Source organism: Oncorhynchus mykiss, chromosome 7 (genome assembly GCF_057628025.1).
Source record: "Oncorhynchus mykiss isolate SJ-2025 chromosome 7, ASM5762802v1, whole genome shotgun sequence".
Taxonomy (NCBI): Eukaryota; Metazoa; Chordata; class Actinopteri; order Salmoniformes; family Salmonidae; genus Oncorhynchus; species Oncorhynchus mykiss.
Window position 1 is genome coordinate 61,497,202 of NC_143028.1, and position 18,820 is coordinate 61,516,021.

An 18,820-nucleotide genomic window follows, 5' to 3' on the forward strand; every position below is an offset into this window, starting at 1 on the left:
TCTAGAAGCCTAATGAGATTTGTTTTTCCTCCCCAATGTAATCCCATAAAATTAGTACTAGGCCCTCTATCAGAGGAGGCTGTGGGAGGAGCTATAGGAGGATGGGCTCATTTTAATGGCTGGAATGGAATTAACGGAACGGAGTTTACACATGTTTGATGTGTTACCGTTCCATTAATTCCATTCCAGCCATTACAATAAGCCTGTCCTCCTATATCTCCTCCCACCAGCCTCCTGTGATCTCTATGTGTAACCCCTGGTGGTATGCAGGCCTACTGTATGTTGCTCAATACATCGTTAACTCTGGTTGCTGTGTGAGTGTATACTGTACGTGTGAATATACATTTTTCACGCAGGCTCCCTGCCTGTGGCCCAATATCTTACAGCTGGCAGGCACAGCATTTTGTTTACTCTATACTGTAATCTGTGACTTTTATGAGCTGAACAGCACCAGGAAGTCGTATATGGTCTTGCGAGTCAACATGGCTTTTTACTACATCCACTTTTATGCAATATCTTATTGTTTATCAAAGACAAAATGTGTTGTTGGTCAAATGTAAATGGACTGAAATACTTTGTATTTGTATGATGAAACCACATCACATCAGGGATAAACGTACAGTACCTTCAGGGCGGTGTGTTTGTGTGCCTTGGTACCCATGGTAACGCCATCGTAACAGGATTCCCTGAGCTGAGCTCACCATCCCCACAGGGTCTGTCTGTTCCCCCTTACCCCTTCTGTCTGTCTGTGTACCAGTAGCTGCATCATTCCCACAACCCCTACTCCACCTGTAGCTGGAACATGACATCTGCCTCTGGGTCTTGTTCTTTATGTAGCCTATTGTGTATGAATAGGTACCTGAATATCTGAGTGAGGTTACAGGATTGACAATGTTTGACAAGTAGTTTGTGGTTTAACCACTGTGCAATCAATGCAAGGCAGATGTCCAGAGCAGGAAGTTGAATCAGCCAGTTAATTGGCTTGTTTGGTTGCTGCTTTGCTTCCCAGATTCACCTGGTCCCATGGGGTTCTAGTCATTTGAACCCCCTGTACTGCCCCACCTGGTGCACAAACACTTGGGGCCCAATTACCTAAGAATGCAAGTCAGAGCACAGCCTTGTTGCTGAGGTGCATGTGTCCTCTGAGGATTACCCCATGCCCACTCACACCAATTGGAAGATTTCACAGTCTTTGTCCGCTATTATACAATGGACTGGAGTTCAATATTAGATCTAATTAAATATTTGAATATACAGTATATTGATTGAATAGTTTATCCCCCAAAAATGTACTCTGATATTAGTTACTAGTTTTAGTGGCTGGTTCTGTATTGCATATTCATGGTTTTAGGTGAGGTGAGATTAGCTGTGTGTCATAGAACGTGATCAACTGATCTTGAATTGCGTTGGTAAATGCTATCCCTTGACTTTGGCACCCTGTAAAAACACTTTAAATTGACAAAAACATGACAAATAATACATGTTCTGTTTCATTGAACTGTTGTTTAATAAGAAAACATATGTAAGTCCTTTATGCTACAGAACATATATTTGTATGTATTGTCTAAACTCCTGGGTGCTAGCAAATTGGCTTGTCTCATTGGTGATGTGCAGATGTCAGAGGAGGCTGGTTAGAGGAACTATAGGAGGACAGGCTCATTTTAAGGCTTGAATGGAATCAATGGAACCAAGTCAAATGCGTTTTTTCCATGTGTTTGATGTGTTCGGTACCGTTCCATTACAATAAGCCTGTCCTCCTATAGCTCATCTCACCAGCCTCCTCTGGTAGAGGTGTAGTGACATTTTTTGGTGATTTAGAGATATCTATCTATTATTTTGAATGCTAGACAGTAAACACAACTATTTAATAAAACCAAAAAATGCATACTAGTATAATGTGTGTCCCTCAGTTTTATGTCATTGGTGTTACAGCCTTGATTACAAAGATATACAACGACCTTGAGCATAATTTCAAGTGGCAAAATGTTATCGGGGGAGGAATCTATTTTAAACTAAATGATTCTCTAATAACACCCTTTTAGTATGTCCTAAATTATTAGTTGATTTAGAATGGGAAGATGTACCCAAATACATTTAAATTACATAAAAACTGGAAAACGTAAATCATTGTTTTCCCCAAAATGCCATGCCCAGATGCCATCATAATTCAAGAACGCCCCATAAACTTCCAGCTGGGGTTAAAGGTTTGTACTTAAAAGTAAAGCTGGCCTGGCGGTCATTTCAGGACCACCATGTCTATGACTTCATGGGCATTTGTCAGTTTCACCTGCAGTATTTACCTGGGGTGCAGGCTTTTGTTTCAGCCCAGTACTAGTTCAGCACACCTGAGTTTAACAAATCAACTAATCATCAAGCCCTTGATCAGTTGAGTGAGGTACTGTATGTTAGTACAGCCTTAGAGAATATGTACAGTTACTGCTTTTGAGAATATATATAGTTTAGAGAGATGCATGTATAGTAGACTGACCAAGAATGTACTTTTACCTCAAGCTTTTACTATTACTTATACCTTTTACTGTGTTACACTCCATTAGGAGTTACATTATTATGTTATTTTGTATATCAATGCACTTTGTTCATTCATTTTACTCTTTAACACAAGCTCAGGTCAGGGGGGAAAGGTGTGTTTCAGACGAGGAAGAGAAGCCCTGCCGGGGTAGGGCGTGGTTCTCGACTGCAAAGCTGATGTCATACATGCACGAACACACATACCCTAGTGAACTCTCGGTAGGCTGGACCGACGAATCACAGCAAAGGAGATGCACGCACCTGCTAGGTGCTTGGTGCAAGGTGATTGGTTACACCACAGAGAGACATTGGGGTAGGGCTGGTAGGTGTACATGTAAACCAAAACCTTTACAAACTCAGACTCTTCACATTAAGAGCTTGCTCAGGTAACATCACCACCACTCCGGAGTCCCTCAACAATGGACATCACCTCTACATCTGGTGTCTGCCTTTCTGCCTTCCTTTGACATCTACTGATTAACTGATCTCCTGAATCTCGGAGGCCTCTCTGCCTTTTGAATCTGACCCAGGCATGCAAGAAATCATTCGTCCTTCAGCAAGAGGAGGAAAGATGGAAGAGGAAGAAAAGCCTCTCTAGCAACAAGACCCGGTAACACAATAGTATCTCTTGTTATGGCTTCTGGCTCTCTGACTGCTACAAGGAAGGATAGGGTAACTTGTAATTATAAAACCAAAGTTTTTAAACAGTACTATCTTTGTACTGAGTTTTCTTAATTACTATAACCCGGTTTTTACACAAGGGACTTTTTGAAATACTTTATAAAATCACTATCACAGAATATTATTTTAATGGCAGTATGCTGATATTTTCCTGTTTTACTTCAGTATTTATCTGTAATATGATTTTTCAAATGAAAAATAAGTCAAGATTTGAAGGGTGTTTGACTGAGATGGCAACAGATAAGAGACACCTGTCATCACTGAGGAAAGCCTCTCTCCGGAGCGTGTGCTCTAAACAGAGGAGAATGGTGGTACAAAACAGGAAAAAATCTATCCTTTGACTAGACAAACCAGTTAGGGCACATAGGTCTAAACAGAAAGAGTCTTGTCAAAAGTTTCTAAATTCTACTATGTGCAGGATAAGCAAAGTATGCTGGTCTCATGGATGAATTGACTTTATGTTGTTGTTGATATGCTGTAAGGAGACAGTTTCTCTATTCAATTATTTTGTATTCTACACAGACAATTGTTAGGCTCCAGATTTAAAGGGGGGAAAAGGTGGAGAGTGAAAGGGCCTCTTCTTTTCAGTATAATAGATGTAACTGGCATGCTTGTCTTCTCTAATAATAACTTCAAAAGGGTCTAGTCAGGCTTGTTCTTACTTGTTTTTAACTGGTATGATTAGAGATGAGACTAAATAAGAGTTTTCCCCCTCCTCGTGCAAGTTCTGTAAGTCAATAGACGTACATTAAGTTGCGTAGTTATTGGCCTAAACTAAAGTAAGAATTCGCTGCTCAACCCTGATCTCTGGTTTGATAATTGTTGGTTTATAAAGAACAGTTGCAGTCTTGCCTTGTTTGTGCTATTCCATTACTTGCATAGGCCAGCAGTTACGTACTTAAATATAAGCAACAATGGATTGGGAATGTAAATATAAGCATATCATGGTTGGGAATGTGGAAGATACAATGGGAACATGCATTAAAACTGTAGCTGATGCTACTGTATACACAACTAACACCAGTCATCTACAGGTGGTGATAATGTCATTTTCTCAAGAGGTCATTGTTGCTAGGGCTTTTTAGAATGTCTTCCTGCGAGAATAATATACATTTTGAGATGTGGCAATGTGCCTAGCCTCAAATATATGTGTTGAAAGTGTATACAAGTTTAATGGCCTTCAAAGGTGAGAGGTCAGGTAGTGGATTGCATGGATTGGTTTTGTGTGGTTAAGACCATGCAGCCATTTTGTCTGAATGACTAAGCAACCGGTTGAGTCCTTTGTTTAATTTCTGTTTGTTCACGCATGCAAAGCGCTCAGGGTAGGCGGTGACCATGCAGATGCTGAATTACCCGTTTGCCTTTAAAGCAAAGTCGATTTTTGCATCTATGCATACAACTGGATATGATGTAAAGTCATTACTATATTTGTGTCACTTGAAATGTATCAATATACTATAACTACAATTTAGAGTTTAATTAGATTATTCAAGAAAACAGGTCTTTATTGTTAAAAGGTCATGTAAAATCTATTGTAAAGGTTTACTCCGGAGTATTGAAAACATCATGTTTCATAAAAGGAGAATAAAATGTCACATTTTCCTTAGCCCCAAAAATGGATTAGGGACTAGACTAGGGATGAGCATCAGATTATTATCAGATAGATGCCAAATATATAGATTTCTTGTATATCAATTGCTTCCTTATTTAACTGTTCTTTCAGCCCCCTAAAAGTTAATTTCTCTCTTTTGTCTCCCTCTCTCCTTTTCTCCCTTGGAGGGCCTCTAGTGCTGTTCTGTCTACTGAAATGCTGCCTGGCTGAAGACTAGGAGGGAGCAGGGCATGTCTGTGGGTTTTGCCTTTCATGGGGTCTTGAATGACCAGAGAGAGACTGGATGTGGCTCTCTCTCGGGCTCCAGGGGGAAATTTGAGATATTTCCCCTCTCTTTTCTCCCTCTACAACTCCTCACTTTTTTCTTTTTACATTCTTCCTTTACTGCTCTATTCACAATGGTAAGATTACAGGTGTTGCTGTTTGATTTCCTTCTCAGTCCCCTCCCTTTTTACCCTCCTACATACTCCCCCTCCCTCTTTTGTCCCACATTTTTTACCTTCGCCCACCGCCATACAACCTTTCCCGCTCTCGCAACCCACTAATCCCATGACATTTGCATCAAGTAATGTTTGATTTGCTTGTTTCAGAGAAAAACCTTTTATTTAAGATTGTTCTGACAACAATGGAGGCTATGTATTTTGAACATGAAGAAAGAATTCAAACAGGATTTTACTTGTAGACTACAATGAATTAAATCAAATCTCTACTACTGAAAGTAATGTGGATACTTTACATAAAAGGGCTAATGTAATCAGACAATATGTATTTGGTGAAATAACACAAGACCAATTTTGAAATGCTACAATGGTGCAGGAACAGTGTGAATTGTGCACAGTGCATACAGTTTGTACATAGGATGTTATGTAACGTATAATGTTTTCCGAGAAGTGTCATTGAGGGCATTCAATGTTGGTGGCAGTTTGCCAATGTGGCAATGATAAGGTGATCTTGAGGCATATTAGTCGAGACATGGGAGTAATCATCTTCTGAAATTCCTGCCATTGTGGTACTCTAGAATACTACATTACCTGCGTAATACAGTAGCGTTTTGTTACAGCTGCGGCCTGACTTTGCGAGGGCCCAGTGGCCTACCATACTTTGTTTTAGCTAACAGCGCAGGTGTATAACTTCAAGGAATCTTTGTAAAACCACAGCCTCTTAAATTATAGGTTATGTTCTTGGATCATAAAAAAGCCTAGTTGTGATGTGTTTGGATAATTATTAACAATGACTTAGCCTACTGATGTGGTTGCAAAATTATAGAATAAAAACATCAAAGAAATCCGACAGGGTTTGATAAACACAGCAGTGCTTTTCTGGATCCACCTGTATGGTAGCCTCCTCTATTTACACTGTCCGCATCTGTGCTGCTCTTGTAAATGAAATATTGATATTTGGATGGCCATCTCCATCTTACGAGGTAGTTTTGGATGTTATAACTCCCTCTAATACTGCCTGGTAATGATGATGATGACCCTCTGCAGGCATCATAGACAAAAACACATAACACAGAAACACAATCCCACGTAGCACTGTATTTTCTTAGCCCTTGATCCTGGGTAGTAATATCTTATGAGTTGCTGATAGGTTTGAATAGTATTCTAAGGGTTGTGTAGACGTAGATATGCTCTGAGGTTTGATATAGTTAGTTATGTGCTTTTGGTGACCTTCCCTTTCTTTGGCTTCCAAAGCACGTCTTACCTGACAGTGCTGGGCTGTACACAGGTGTTCTAACACTGTCTGGTAATGATGTCCCCTGAAAGTCCCTCAAACAACCACACCATCTCAACAACATATAGGTGCAATGGCACTGTCGCATACCTGAAGCAGGACGTGTTCACAGTCAAATAGTTTTTTACTGTTTGGAAATTGTTTTCAGTCAACTCTATGTTTTAGAGAGAGACCCTCTGTGTCTGTTGGCATTGCCATTGCTCAGGTGTAGACTCTAAGTCACGTGAACTCCAGTTCAAAGTTCAGAACATGGAAAGATGGAGACTGTAGTAGGGTAGTCTTTTTTAAAGGACTACATATGTGAATAAGACGATGATGGAACAACTGGCTGAAGGAAGCATCCAGAACAGGTGACACCAGACTTTAAAGGCTGACAGAGATAGTCCCATAGGAAAAGAGGATGAGGTAAAAGTCCTAAACGTCGTCTGTGGTGAGCACCTTCCGCCTAACCCCCCATTTGTGAAAAGTAGTTCCTCCCTGCCTCCTGCCCTTTGTGTAGATTTTCCACCCCACCCAGTAGTTAAAGAATACCAGTGAAATGACTGTTGCAGTAAGAGCCACTTCCTCTTCCCCTCCCCCAGTCAGAGCTGAATCTGGGCCTTTGTTGGCTCGTGATTGGTCCAGCGGCCCTACTGTACCTGCGTGGCATATTGTGCAGCTGACACCTGAGATCTGTGTGAGAAAAATAAACACAACTACCTCTATGGCTCTCCTGCTCTCACTTTCTCTTTATTTCTCTCTCTCTTCTCTTCTCCAGTGAAATCCGGTGGCATTAGCTGAATCTGATAATTGCATTTAAACTAAAATGAGAGGTTGATTCACTATCGTTGAAGTTGTTTTTTTCATTACTCTCAACCAGTTATAACTCTCAACCTATTGCCCTATTCAACACCATTATGATTGTCAAGGTAAAACAAAGGTATACAAAGAAACAGAGTTCTCAAACTGTGTGTTCTGTAACAAGAGGTTGGCTGTACAAATGAGTGGAAAGCGGACACAAAAGCATTAAGTGATGGAGGTGTTTGTCAAGGGTTGTTCTTCTGAGTTCTGGTTTAACAACACACAATAATTTAATCACAGCTTTGTGTACTCATTCTGAACTCTGAAATTGTAATGTCATCATTTATTTGCATGTCCCATTAAAGATCAAATAATTTAAAGATTGTGTAATATTGCCTTATGACAAAGAATCTGCTCCAGTTATGAATGTCTTACTATAATTGTAGAAATTACTATTACCTCCAAACTTGTGTTGCTATTAACTATTCCAATTCTCCAACTTATTTCTGTCTTCTTTCTTCACAGCTTGTCTGTCAACAAGCTGCTGTAGCTACAAACACCCTGGCTACTTTCCTCTGATGCTCCTACCTAGACCTTATAATTGTTGTCTTACCAGACAAGTTTAGATCTAGCTACTCTGTCTAATACTGTCTGGTAATGCCGTCCATTACAAGGTATCTCATCGCTCTTCTTCTGTCAGTTTCTTGGACAATCTGTACAAATCAACTGGTATCTGGTCATGTGATGTCTTTTTCCCTCAATGGCTTTTTCCATAACTGGCATGTAAGGTTTAATTGCAGGTCAAATAAAAATTGTGTTGAATTATGTCATTGTATGCAATATCCCTAGTCAAAAACATCCTATAGGTTCCCCCCCAAAAAAATATCCAATTAGAATCCCAAAGAAAATTCAATAAGATTTTGGAAGCTATCCTATAGGATAGGATTTTATCCCATGGGATAGTACCGAGTACCTAGGACAGAATCCTACAGGAGTCCAATAGGACTGGTTCCAAAATCTGATAGGATTTTCTTTTGGCTTCTATTATTGACTAGGGTAACTTGTTATTTTATAGTTGTTTTTTTCCAGGACAGATGTAAGTACAGATATGGAGACAGATATAGAGAAGGGTAAAGTGGTTAAGGGCACAGACAGTCGGCCGAGCCAGGGCTCGAATCCCCGTCTAGGAGGAGGCATATGTGGTCCGGATTTGGGAGCTTAGACCGCTACACCAGACTCCAGCACACTGATAAGATTTTTCCATTAGATTATTGTATATAAAATCCTATTCAATAGAGTCCAAAAGGACTGGTTCCAAAATCTGACAGGATTTTCATATTGGCCTCTAATTAGATCCTTGTATTGGAATCCTATCGGATGAAACACTATACGCTATAGTTAACTTGGCTGCTTAACACATGGAGTACCCGTGAACAGTGGACACGTCAACTATAATAACATCATAAGCAACCAATATTGAACTGCCTCCTTTTCCACTTGAGATGCCGACCCTATAGTGGGGAACTGCCGGCAATGTCGAGATAGGGAAAATGGGGAGGGAGCACCTTCTAAGGATGGAGGGAGGGTAGGGGTGACAGCTCTGGGGGGGAAAGAGGCAGGGGAGGAGTTACAATCCTGGTAGGGAGGGAGGGAGGGAGGGAGGGAGGGAGGGAGGGAGGGAGGGAGGGAGGGAGGGAGGGAGGGAGGGAGGGAGGGAGGGAGGGAGGGAGGGAGGGAGGGGGGGTTGAGAGGGGTAGGTACAATCCTGAATGGAAGGAGTTGGGCTGGTGTCATTATCTTTAGGTTTTTATTTTCCTCTCCCTATCCCAACAGAAAGAGGGTAAACGGAACAAACGGAAATGTATTTTCATTCTACTTTTTTTTGCATATATGCAATGTAAATATGCTGTACATTCTAAGGGGAAAATCCCCCAAAATCTTGTGTTATTGTAAAATTGTATTTAGTATTGTATATAATATTGTAATGTCTTCTAATTCAAAAGACAATAAGTTGCATGAATAAGAATCCAATCAAATAACTCAAGTGAGTGTTTTGTTGAAAAATGTGTACTGTACTGGTTGTCAAACTCCAAATGAATGTGTAGCCTTGAATCCAGCCCTTATTGTGGTGGTGAATAAAACCTGTTGTTTCCAATTAAATCAAATATTGTAATTAATGGTGTTGTATTGTACTGGAACAAATGACAACAAACTTTAATATAATGGGTTCAATTAAGAAAAGACGTATCGAAATCCTATAGGATCCAATAGGATTCCAGTAGGATTCTGATAGAGCTGACACAACATCCTATAGTGTTGTGAAAATCTTATAGGATTTTATTTGGAAAAATCACTAATTGTGTAAGATTTTTTGACTAGGGATGCCTTGAATAGTTATTTGTCTTACAGTGTTTTGTTGATTATGTTAAAGGTCTTCAACGCAGTATTTTTGTGTGTTTTTCATTATCATATGAATCATTATAAACTGCATACAGTGTAGTTTTGCACAACTATTCAAATTCAAAATCACTATATTAACATGCAAACATATTTCTTACAGTGAAATCGATAAATTCAATCACTACTCACTTTAAAGGTCAATTGCAGCTGTTTTTAAAAGTCTCTATATCAAATAATTTCTGGCTAACAATTAAGTACCTTGATGTGATTGTTTTCAATTAAAATTGTAAAAAATAAACAAACATTGCTCCTTAGCAAAGAGCAATTACTCAAGCAAGAATTTTGCTTGGACTATCTGGGAGTGGTGAGGGGAAAACTGAGAACTAGCTGTTATTGGCACAGAGATTTGGAACTCTCTTTCTTATTGATTTATTGACTAATTTAAACCCTGGTGATGTCACCGGGAGGCCAAAACTCCCTCCCCACCAAAACAGGCAACAATTGCAGGTGATCTTTTCTAATAGCTCTTACACTAAAAGGGCATTATCATAATTTTCACAATTTCACAGTATTATTCCAACCTGTGGAAATATACACTTGGTGGACAGTTTATTAGGTACACTCATCTAGTACCGGGTTGGACCCCCCTGGTCAGCAACAATGTTCAGATACGCTTTGGCATTCAAACGTGTCTCAATTGGTATCAAGGGACCTAACATGTGCCAGGAAAACATTCCCCACACCATTACATCACCGCCACCAGCCTGTACCGTGTGCCTGTGACTCCAGGCAGGATGGGGCCATGGACTCATGCTGCTTATGCCAAATCCTGCCACTGCCACCAGCATGACGCAACAGAACCCAGGATTTGTCAGACCATGCAATAGTATTCCTCTCCTCAATTGTCCAGTGTTGGTGATCGCATGCCCACTGGAATCGCTTGTTCTTGTTTTTAGCTGATAGGAGTGCAAGAGCCCATCCATGACAAGGACCGACGAGTTGTGCGTTCTGAGATGCTGCTCTGTAGATCACTGTTGTTCTGAACCGTTATTTGCCTGTTTGTGGCCTTGCATGATTCTTGCCATTTTTTTCTCGACCTCTCTCATCAACGAGCTGTTTTCGCTGACAGGACTGGCGCTGACTGGATGTTTTTTGTTTGTCGCATCATTCTCGGTAAACCCTAGACACTGTCGTGAGTGAAAAGCCCAGGAGGCCGGCCATGCCTGGCATGCCATTTTGCCCATTATAATGTTCAATCGAACAGTAACGGAATGCCTTGATGCCTGTATGCCTGCTTTATATAGCAAGCCACGGCCACGTGACTCACTCTCTGTAGGACCAAAATATGTTTGTGAATGGGGTGGGGTACCAAATAAATTGGCCAATGAGTGTATATAAAAAACAGGAAATCAGTTTTTGTATCTAGTTGAATTCTACTTTTTGTGCAGTAGGCGGCGGTAAAGTTCCATTCTGAACTCAGGCCCCCCAAAAAAGGTCCAGGGAGATATCAAATAATATCAAATCAATTTTATTGGTCACATACACATGGTCAGCAGATGTTATTGTGAGTGTAGCGAAATGCTTGTGCTTCTAGTTATGACAGTGCAGTAATATCTAACAGTAATATAACAATTCCACAACAACTATCTAATACACACAAATCTAAATAAAGTGATGGAATAATAATATATACATATAAATATATGGATGAGCGATGACTGAGCGGCATAGGCAAGATGCAATAGATGGTATAAAAAACAGTATATACAGTGAGGAAAAAAAGTATTTGATCCCCTGCTGATTTTGTACGTTTGCCCACTGTCAAAGAAATGATCAGTCTATAATTTGAATGATAGGTTTATTTGAACAGTGAGAGACAGAATAACAACAACAAAAATCCAGAAAAAAAACACATGTTAAACATTTTATAAATTGATTTGCATTTTAATGAGTGAAATAAGTATTTGACCCCTCTGCAAAACATAACTTAGTACTTGGTGGCAAAACCCTTGTTGGCAATCACAGAGGTCAGACGTTTCTTGTAGTTGGCCACGAGGTTTGCACACATCTCAGGAGGCATTTTGTCCCACTCCTCTTTGCAGATCGTCTCCAAGTCATTAAGGTTTCGAGGCTGACGCTTGGCAACTCGAACCTTCAGCTCCCTCCACAGATTTTCTATGGGATTAAGGTCTGGAGACTGGCTAGGCCTCTCCAGGACCTTAATGTGCTTCTTCTTGAGCCACTTCTTTGTTGCCTTGGCCATGTGTTTTGGGTCATTGTAATGCTGGAATACCCATCCACGACCCATTTTCAATGCCCTGGCTGAGGGAAGGAGGTTCTCACCCAAGATTTGACGGTACATGGCCCCGTCCATCGTTTCTTTGATGCGGTGAAGTTGTCCTGTCCCCTTAGCAGAAAAACACCCCCAAAGCATACTGTTTCCACCTCCATGTTTGACGGTGGGGACGGTGTTCTTGGGGTCATAGGCAGCATTCCTCCTCCTTCAAACACAACAAGTTGAGTTGATGCCAAAGAGCTCCATGTTGGTCTCATCTGACCACAACACTTTCACCCAGTTGTCCTCTGAATCATTCAGATGTTCATTGGCAAACTTCAGACGGGCATGTACAGTGGGGGGAACAAGTATTTGATACACTGCCGATTTTGCAGGTTTCCCTACTTACAAAGCATGTAGAGGTCTGCAATTTGTATCATAGGTACACTTCAACTTTGAGAGACGTAGTCTAAAACAAAAATCCAGAAAATAACATTGTATGATTTTTAAGTAATTAATTAGCATTTTATTGCATGACATAAGTATTTGATCACCTACCAACCAGTAAGAATTCCGGCTCTCACAGACCTGTTAGTTCTTCTTTAAGAAGCCCTCCTGTTCTTCACTCATTACCTGTATTAACTGCAGATCTTGTGAGATCTTGCATGGAGCCCCAGGCCGAGGGAGATTGACAGTTCTTTTGTGTTTCTACCATTTGCGAATAATCGCACCAACTGTTGTCACCTTCTCAGCAAGCTGCTTGGCGATGGTCTTGTAGCCCATTCCAGCCTTGTGTAGGTCTACAATCTTGTCCCTGACATCCTTGGAGAGCTCTTTGGTCTTGGCCATGGTCGAGAGTTTGGAATCTGATTGATTGCTTCTGTGGACAGGTGTCTTTTATATAGGTAACAAACTGAGATTAGGAGCACTCCCTTTAAGAGTGTGCTCCTAATCTCAGAAATCTTTCTGATTGAGAAGGGGTCAAATACTTATTTCCCTCATTAAAATACAAATCAATTTATAACATTTTTGACATGCGTTTTTCTGGATTTTTTTGTTGTTATTCTGTCTCTCACTGTTCAAATAAACCTACCATTAAAATTATAGACGGATCATTTCTTTGTCAGTGGGCAAACGTACAAAATCAGCAAATACTTTTTTCCCTCACTGTACATATGAGATGAGTAATGCAAGATATGTAAACATTAATAAAGTGACTAGTGATACATTTATTAAAGTGGGTAGTGATTTCAAGTCTGTATATAGGCAGCAGCCTCTCTGTGCTAGTGATGGCTGTTAAACAGTCTGATGACCTTGAGATAGAAGCTGTTTTTCTCTCTCTGGGTCTCAGCTTTGATGCACCTGTTCTGACCTCGCGTTCTGGATGGTAGCGGGGTGAACAGGAAGTGGCTCGGCTGGTTGTTGTCCTTGATTATTTTGGCCTTCCTGTGACATCGGGTGCTGTAGGTGTCCTGGAGGGCAGGTAGTTTGCCCCCGGTGATTACCCCCCATTACCACCCTCTGGCGGTAATGGACGGTGCGTTTTCCGTACCAGGCTGTGATAAAGCCTGTAAAAGTTTGTCAGGGTTTTAGGTGACAAGCCAAATTTCTTCAGCCTCCTGAGGTTGAAAAGGCGCTGTTGCGCTTTTTTCACCACACTGTCTGTGTGTGCGGACCATTTCAGTTTGTCTGTGATGTGTACACCCAGGAACTTAAAACTTTCCACCTTCTCCACTGCTGTCCACCGATGTGGATAGGGGGGTGCTCCCTCTGCTGTTTCCTGAAGTTCACGATCATCTCCTTTTTTCTTGACGTTGAGTGATAGGTTGTTTTCCTGACACCACACTCCGGGTGCCCTCACCTCCTCCCTGTAGGCTGTCTCATCGTTGTTGGTAATCAAGCCCACTACTGTTGTGTCGTCTGCTAACTTGATGTTTGAGTTGGAGACATGCATGGCCACGCAGTCATGGGTGAACAGGGAGTACAGGAGAACGCTGAGCATGCACCCTTGTGGGGCCCCAGTGTTGAGGATCAGTGAGGTGGAGATGTTGTTTCCTACCTTCACCACCTGGTTTGGCAGCCCGTCAGGAAGTCCAGGATCCAATTGCACAGGGTGGGGTCGAGACCCAGGGGCTTAAGCTTAATGATGAGCTTGGAGGATACTATGGTGTTAAATGCTGAGCTGTGGTCAATGAACAGCATTCTTACATAGGTATTCCTCTTGTCCAGATGGGATAGGAAAGTGTGCAGTGTGATGGCGATTGCATCGTCTGTGGACCTATTGGGGCGGTATGCAAATTGAAGTTGGTCTAGGGTGGCAGGTAAGGTGGAGGGGATATCATAGTGATTGCGGCGGAGCGGTTCCTGGGGCCGAAAGATTACATGCAATATTACATGCAATATTAGCACAAGTCCCTCCCACTTAGATCCTAGAGCCTGAGAAGGGAGATATGGAGAACTGCTTTGCTTAATCTTGGCCAGGTCTCAGTTGTAAATGAGAACTTGTTCATTGCAGTACTAGCTGTGCCACCAGAGACTCTGGGTTCGCAGCCGGCTGCGACTGGGAGGTCCGTGGGGTGACGCACAATTGGCCTAGCGTCGTCCGGGTTAGGGAGGGTTTGGCCGGTAGGGATATCCTTGTCTGGCATGCCCAGCAACTCCTGTGGCGGGCCAGGCGCAGTGCACGCCAACCAAGGTCGCCAGGTGCACAGTGTTTCCTCCGACACATTGGTGCGGCTGACTTCCGGATTGGATGCTCGCTGTGTTAAGAAGCAGTGCGGCTTGGTTGGGTTGTGTTTCGGAGGATGCATGACTTTCGACCTTCATCTCTCCCAAGCCCGTACGGGAGTTGTAGCGATGAGACAAGATAGTAACTACTAATAATTGGATACTACGAAATTGGGGAGAAAAAGGGGGTAAAATTCACAAACAAACATATTTTTTTTTAAAAGAAGGAAGAAGTTTTTTGGCAATGTACTATTTTTTATTAGGGTGTATTAAGTATTAAGTTAGTTTCAATATTACGTATTAATTAATTAATTAATTTATTTTATTTTGGTTTCAAACCGTCCAGTTGGTGGCGGCAATACACCTTTTTGAATGTAGTCCTCCATAAAACCCACAGAAGAAGAAGACAAATATGAAGAAGAACGTTTGCAATTTCCTGCACATGAGGAGGTTACTTCTGGTTTCTACCACAGTAGCCGCAATACAGTTTTCATTGATACATCGCACAATATTTGGCTACTTTGCAGATTCAGTACATTTATTTATACATTTGTTTAGTCATCATGTCGGGAATACCACCAGATACCTGGCAGCCACCCACAGTGAGCCTGGAGACAACGTAAGCACCGGTAGCTAACTAGCTAACGTTAGCTATTGTTTTGAATGAATGAGCAGCTAGCTAGGAGTTATTCAAATGCTTGCTATTCAATTATGTTTGACCAATACCAAATGCTATGTATTGCTGTCCATTGGTTAATTTAATATCCCATGGAAAAGGAATGCTCTTAGCCTAATTTCGTGTCCTCGCTTATGTTCCAGAATGGGTACAATTGTAGTGGAACTATACTGGAGACATGCTCCCAAAACGTGCAAAAACTTTGCTGAGTTGGCCAGGAGAGGTTACTACAACAACACCAAGTTTCATCGAATTATCAAGGACTTCATGGTGCAGGGAGGAGACCCCACAGGAACAGGTGAGACAGATAAACACAAATACAGATGGTTGGGAAATTCTTTAGAATGTTTTGTTAAATATTGTTCCACTACCAGGGGGGTGTTCAGCAGGACACAACGTTTTGAAATGTTCAGATAGAAATGTTATTTTGCTTATAGGTCGGGGTGGTGCCTCCATATTTGGCAAACAGTTTGAAGATGAACTAAACCCTGACTTGAAATTCACAGGTAACTATACAATTTATAAACAGGAGAAAACATGTCATAGTAACAAAACATATTTTTTATGTTGCTCTCTACTGCTTTCTTATGGCGCCATCTCCCTCCCTAGGTGCAGGGATCTTAGCAATGGCCAATGCAGGACCAGACACCAACGGAAGCCAGTTCTTCCTTACCCTAGGGCCTACTCAGTGGTTGGATGGGAAGCACAGTATCTTTGGGAGGGTGTGCCAAGGTATATCAGTTGTCAACCGCGTCGGCATGGTTGAAACGAACTCACAAGACCGACCTGCCGATGACATAAAAATCCTCAGGACAACTGTACCCAACTGAGACTCATTCATACAACCAGCAACTACTTTCTTGTACAGTCATTTTGTCATGATTTATGCCTTTGATTAATTTTGTTGTTCTCAAATCAATAATGTAGCCTAACCATTGTGGTCATTATCACTAAAATGATTGAGTGACGTGGTAGAAATGACACACTTGAGAATATGCCTGATGTTTATCTAATGATTGCAGATAAATCTCAACCTGAACCTTGAACAGACTACCACTGGAGGGAGACAAACAACAGAACATACAGTAATGTTGGTCTTTTTCATGTTTTGGTTATAATGTTTGGTAATCTCCCTATAGTTTGAGGGTTAATCAAGTTCACCTAACACCTACCCTTAGCAGGTGCCAGGAAGTCATAAACCCTGCCAATTTCTCACCTTAGAACGTGATTTTAAACCTAACCTAACCATACTGCTAACCTTATGCCTAACCTTAAATTAAGACCAAAAAACAAATTAAATGTTTCATGAATTTTTACGATATTGTGCTTTGTGTAGATGTTATTTATCTCTCTACTATTGCTCCAGTTGAAATGCTGTAGCCAGTTAGCTTGGCTGCTAGCGGGGTCACCGTAAGTAGTGATACCTACTGAAAACAACTTTTTGTTCATTGCACAGAACTCTCATTTAACTGTTGTCTTCCATTAGAACTTTTCCTTTAGAACTTTTTATTCTTTGTTTACAGGTTGGCTTGTTAAATTATTGCTTGGTGAGTGTGAGCAGTTCCTCTTGTACTGTTGAGGTCTCTTTGCTTGACGTAGGCTTCCAAGCCTCCTAGCTGTGGTTGGTTGCTTTCTTTTTAAACCTGGCAGCCATTTGACCAGTTAGGCCATGGTAAGAGTCCCAGATGTGTTCTGGTAGTGCACACACACAAACTTGATGGCAGCACCACTGAGACAAAAATGCAGCCTGTCTACTTTGTCTGCCTCAGTCGACCACACCTTGGCCAGCCTCTCAAATGGAAGGATAAAGGAGTTCAAGCCTGCCACATCGTATGTGGCAAGCTTTGCCTGAGGTGCTGTCTCAATGGTGAGCTTCTGGCAGCAGGACTGTAAGGGGCTGTGCTTGATCCATTAGAGTAGTGAGTAGCTGTGAGGCCATCAATCTGAACATATCCATTAGAGTGGAGACTAGCTGAGAGGCCATTGGTCTGCCCATTGTTCACATGATTTGTGATGGAACGGGGGTTGGCATATTAAGCCATTGCTTTTGGCAGAGAGTAGCCATTTCCAACGACGATGAATGGTGGGCAATGTTGCTGATGCGTGATTTTGTGGCTGATTATGTTTGTACATGGACGTGGACCAGCCAGACTAGACATCAGCCTGGTAACCCTGGTGTCCTGTATAGCCTGGGTCCAGAGAGTTCACCGGTTGGGCATATGGGTCCTAAGTAGAGGTTGACCAATTAATTGGAATGGCCGATTCAATTAGGGCCGATTTCAAGTTGTCCTAACAATCTGAAAATAGTATTTTTAGACACTGATTTGACCGTTTTTTTTTTGTTGTGCCTTTTATTTCATCTTTATTTAACTAGGCAAGTCAGTTAAGAACACATTCTTATTTCAATGACGGCCTAGGAACAGTGGGTTAACTGCCTCGTTCAGGGGCAGAATGACAGATTTTTAACTTGTCAGCTCGGGGGATTCAATCTTGCAACTTTACAGTTAACTAGTCCAACGCTCTAACCACCTGATTACATTGCACTCCACGTGGAGCCTGCCTGTTACGCGAATGCAGTAGAAGCCAAGGTAAGTTGCTAGCTAGCATTAAACTTATCTTATAAAAAAACAATCAATCATTCATAATCACTAGTTAACTACACATGGTTGATGATATTACTAGTTTATCTAGCTTGTCCTGCGTTGCATATAATCGATGTGGTGCGTATCGTTGCTCCAATGTGTACCTAACCATAAACATCAATGTCTTTCTTAAAATCAATACACAGAAGTATATATTTCTAAACCTGCATATTTAGCTAAAATAAATCCAGGTTAGCAGGCAATATTAACCAGGTGAAATTGTGTCACTTCTCTTGCATTCAACTGATGCCTGGCACATGAAGACAATTTCCAGATTTGAAAATTCCAAAAAATAAATTTGTCATCTGTGAACTAAACATCCATTGAATTATTCAATTTTTTCATCACTCACAGCTGACGATATTGGGCTTGTTTGAATGGTAAGGCTGAAGCAACCGACTGCAGACGAATGTCGAGGAGTGAAGTCGGGGAGGTGCATCTCCACAGCCAAATGTTGGACACCGATGTGGTTTTCCAACAGAAAGGCTCAGTGCAACATAACAGTGTTGCCATTGTTTATAAACCTTTTTTTGTGTTTACTTTTACCCCTTCTCCCCTTCAAGTTAGTCTTGTCTCGTCGCTGCAACTCCAGAACGAACTCGGGAGAGGCGAAGGTTGAGAGCCGTGCGTCCTCCAAAACACAACCCAGCCAAGCCGCATTGCTTCTTGACACAATGCCCGCTTAACCCGGAAGCCAGCCACACCAATGTGTCGGAGGAAACACTACACCTGGCGACCGTGTCAGCGTGCATGTGCCGGCCCGC

General features: G+C 41.6%; 1 protein-coding gene across 7 annotated transcripts; it reads left to right on the forward strand.

The window, feature by feature from the left end:
* Positions 1-2,870: 2,870 nt before the first annotated feature.
* Positions 2,871-16,733, forward strand: LOC110528306 (peptidyl-prolyl cis-trans isomerase-like 1). 7 transcript variants are annotated; one of them, XM_090241639.1, is made up of 5 exons: positions 2,888-3,139; positions 15,558-15,712; positions 15,852-15,920; positions 16,024-16,146; positions 16,437-16,733. In XM_090241639.1, exons 2-5 carry the CDS (start codon positions 15,559-15,561, stop codon positions 16,457-16,459), a joined length of 369 nt encoding a protein of 122 aa, XP_090097765.1. In that variant the 5' UTR covers positions 2,888-3,139; position 15,558; the 3' UTR covers positions 16,460-16,733. The 7 variants fall into 7 exon arrangements, with proteins under 7 accessions (XP_021465937.1, XP_090097765.1, XP_021465935.1 ...); XM_036983898.2 differs by lacking the exon at positions 2,888-3,139 and adding an exon at positions 15,134-15,357; XM_090241640.1 differs by lacking the exon at positions 2,888-3,139 and adding an exon at positions 15,177-15,367.
* Positions 16,734-18,820: the final 2,087 nt, after the last annotated feature.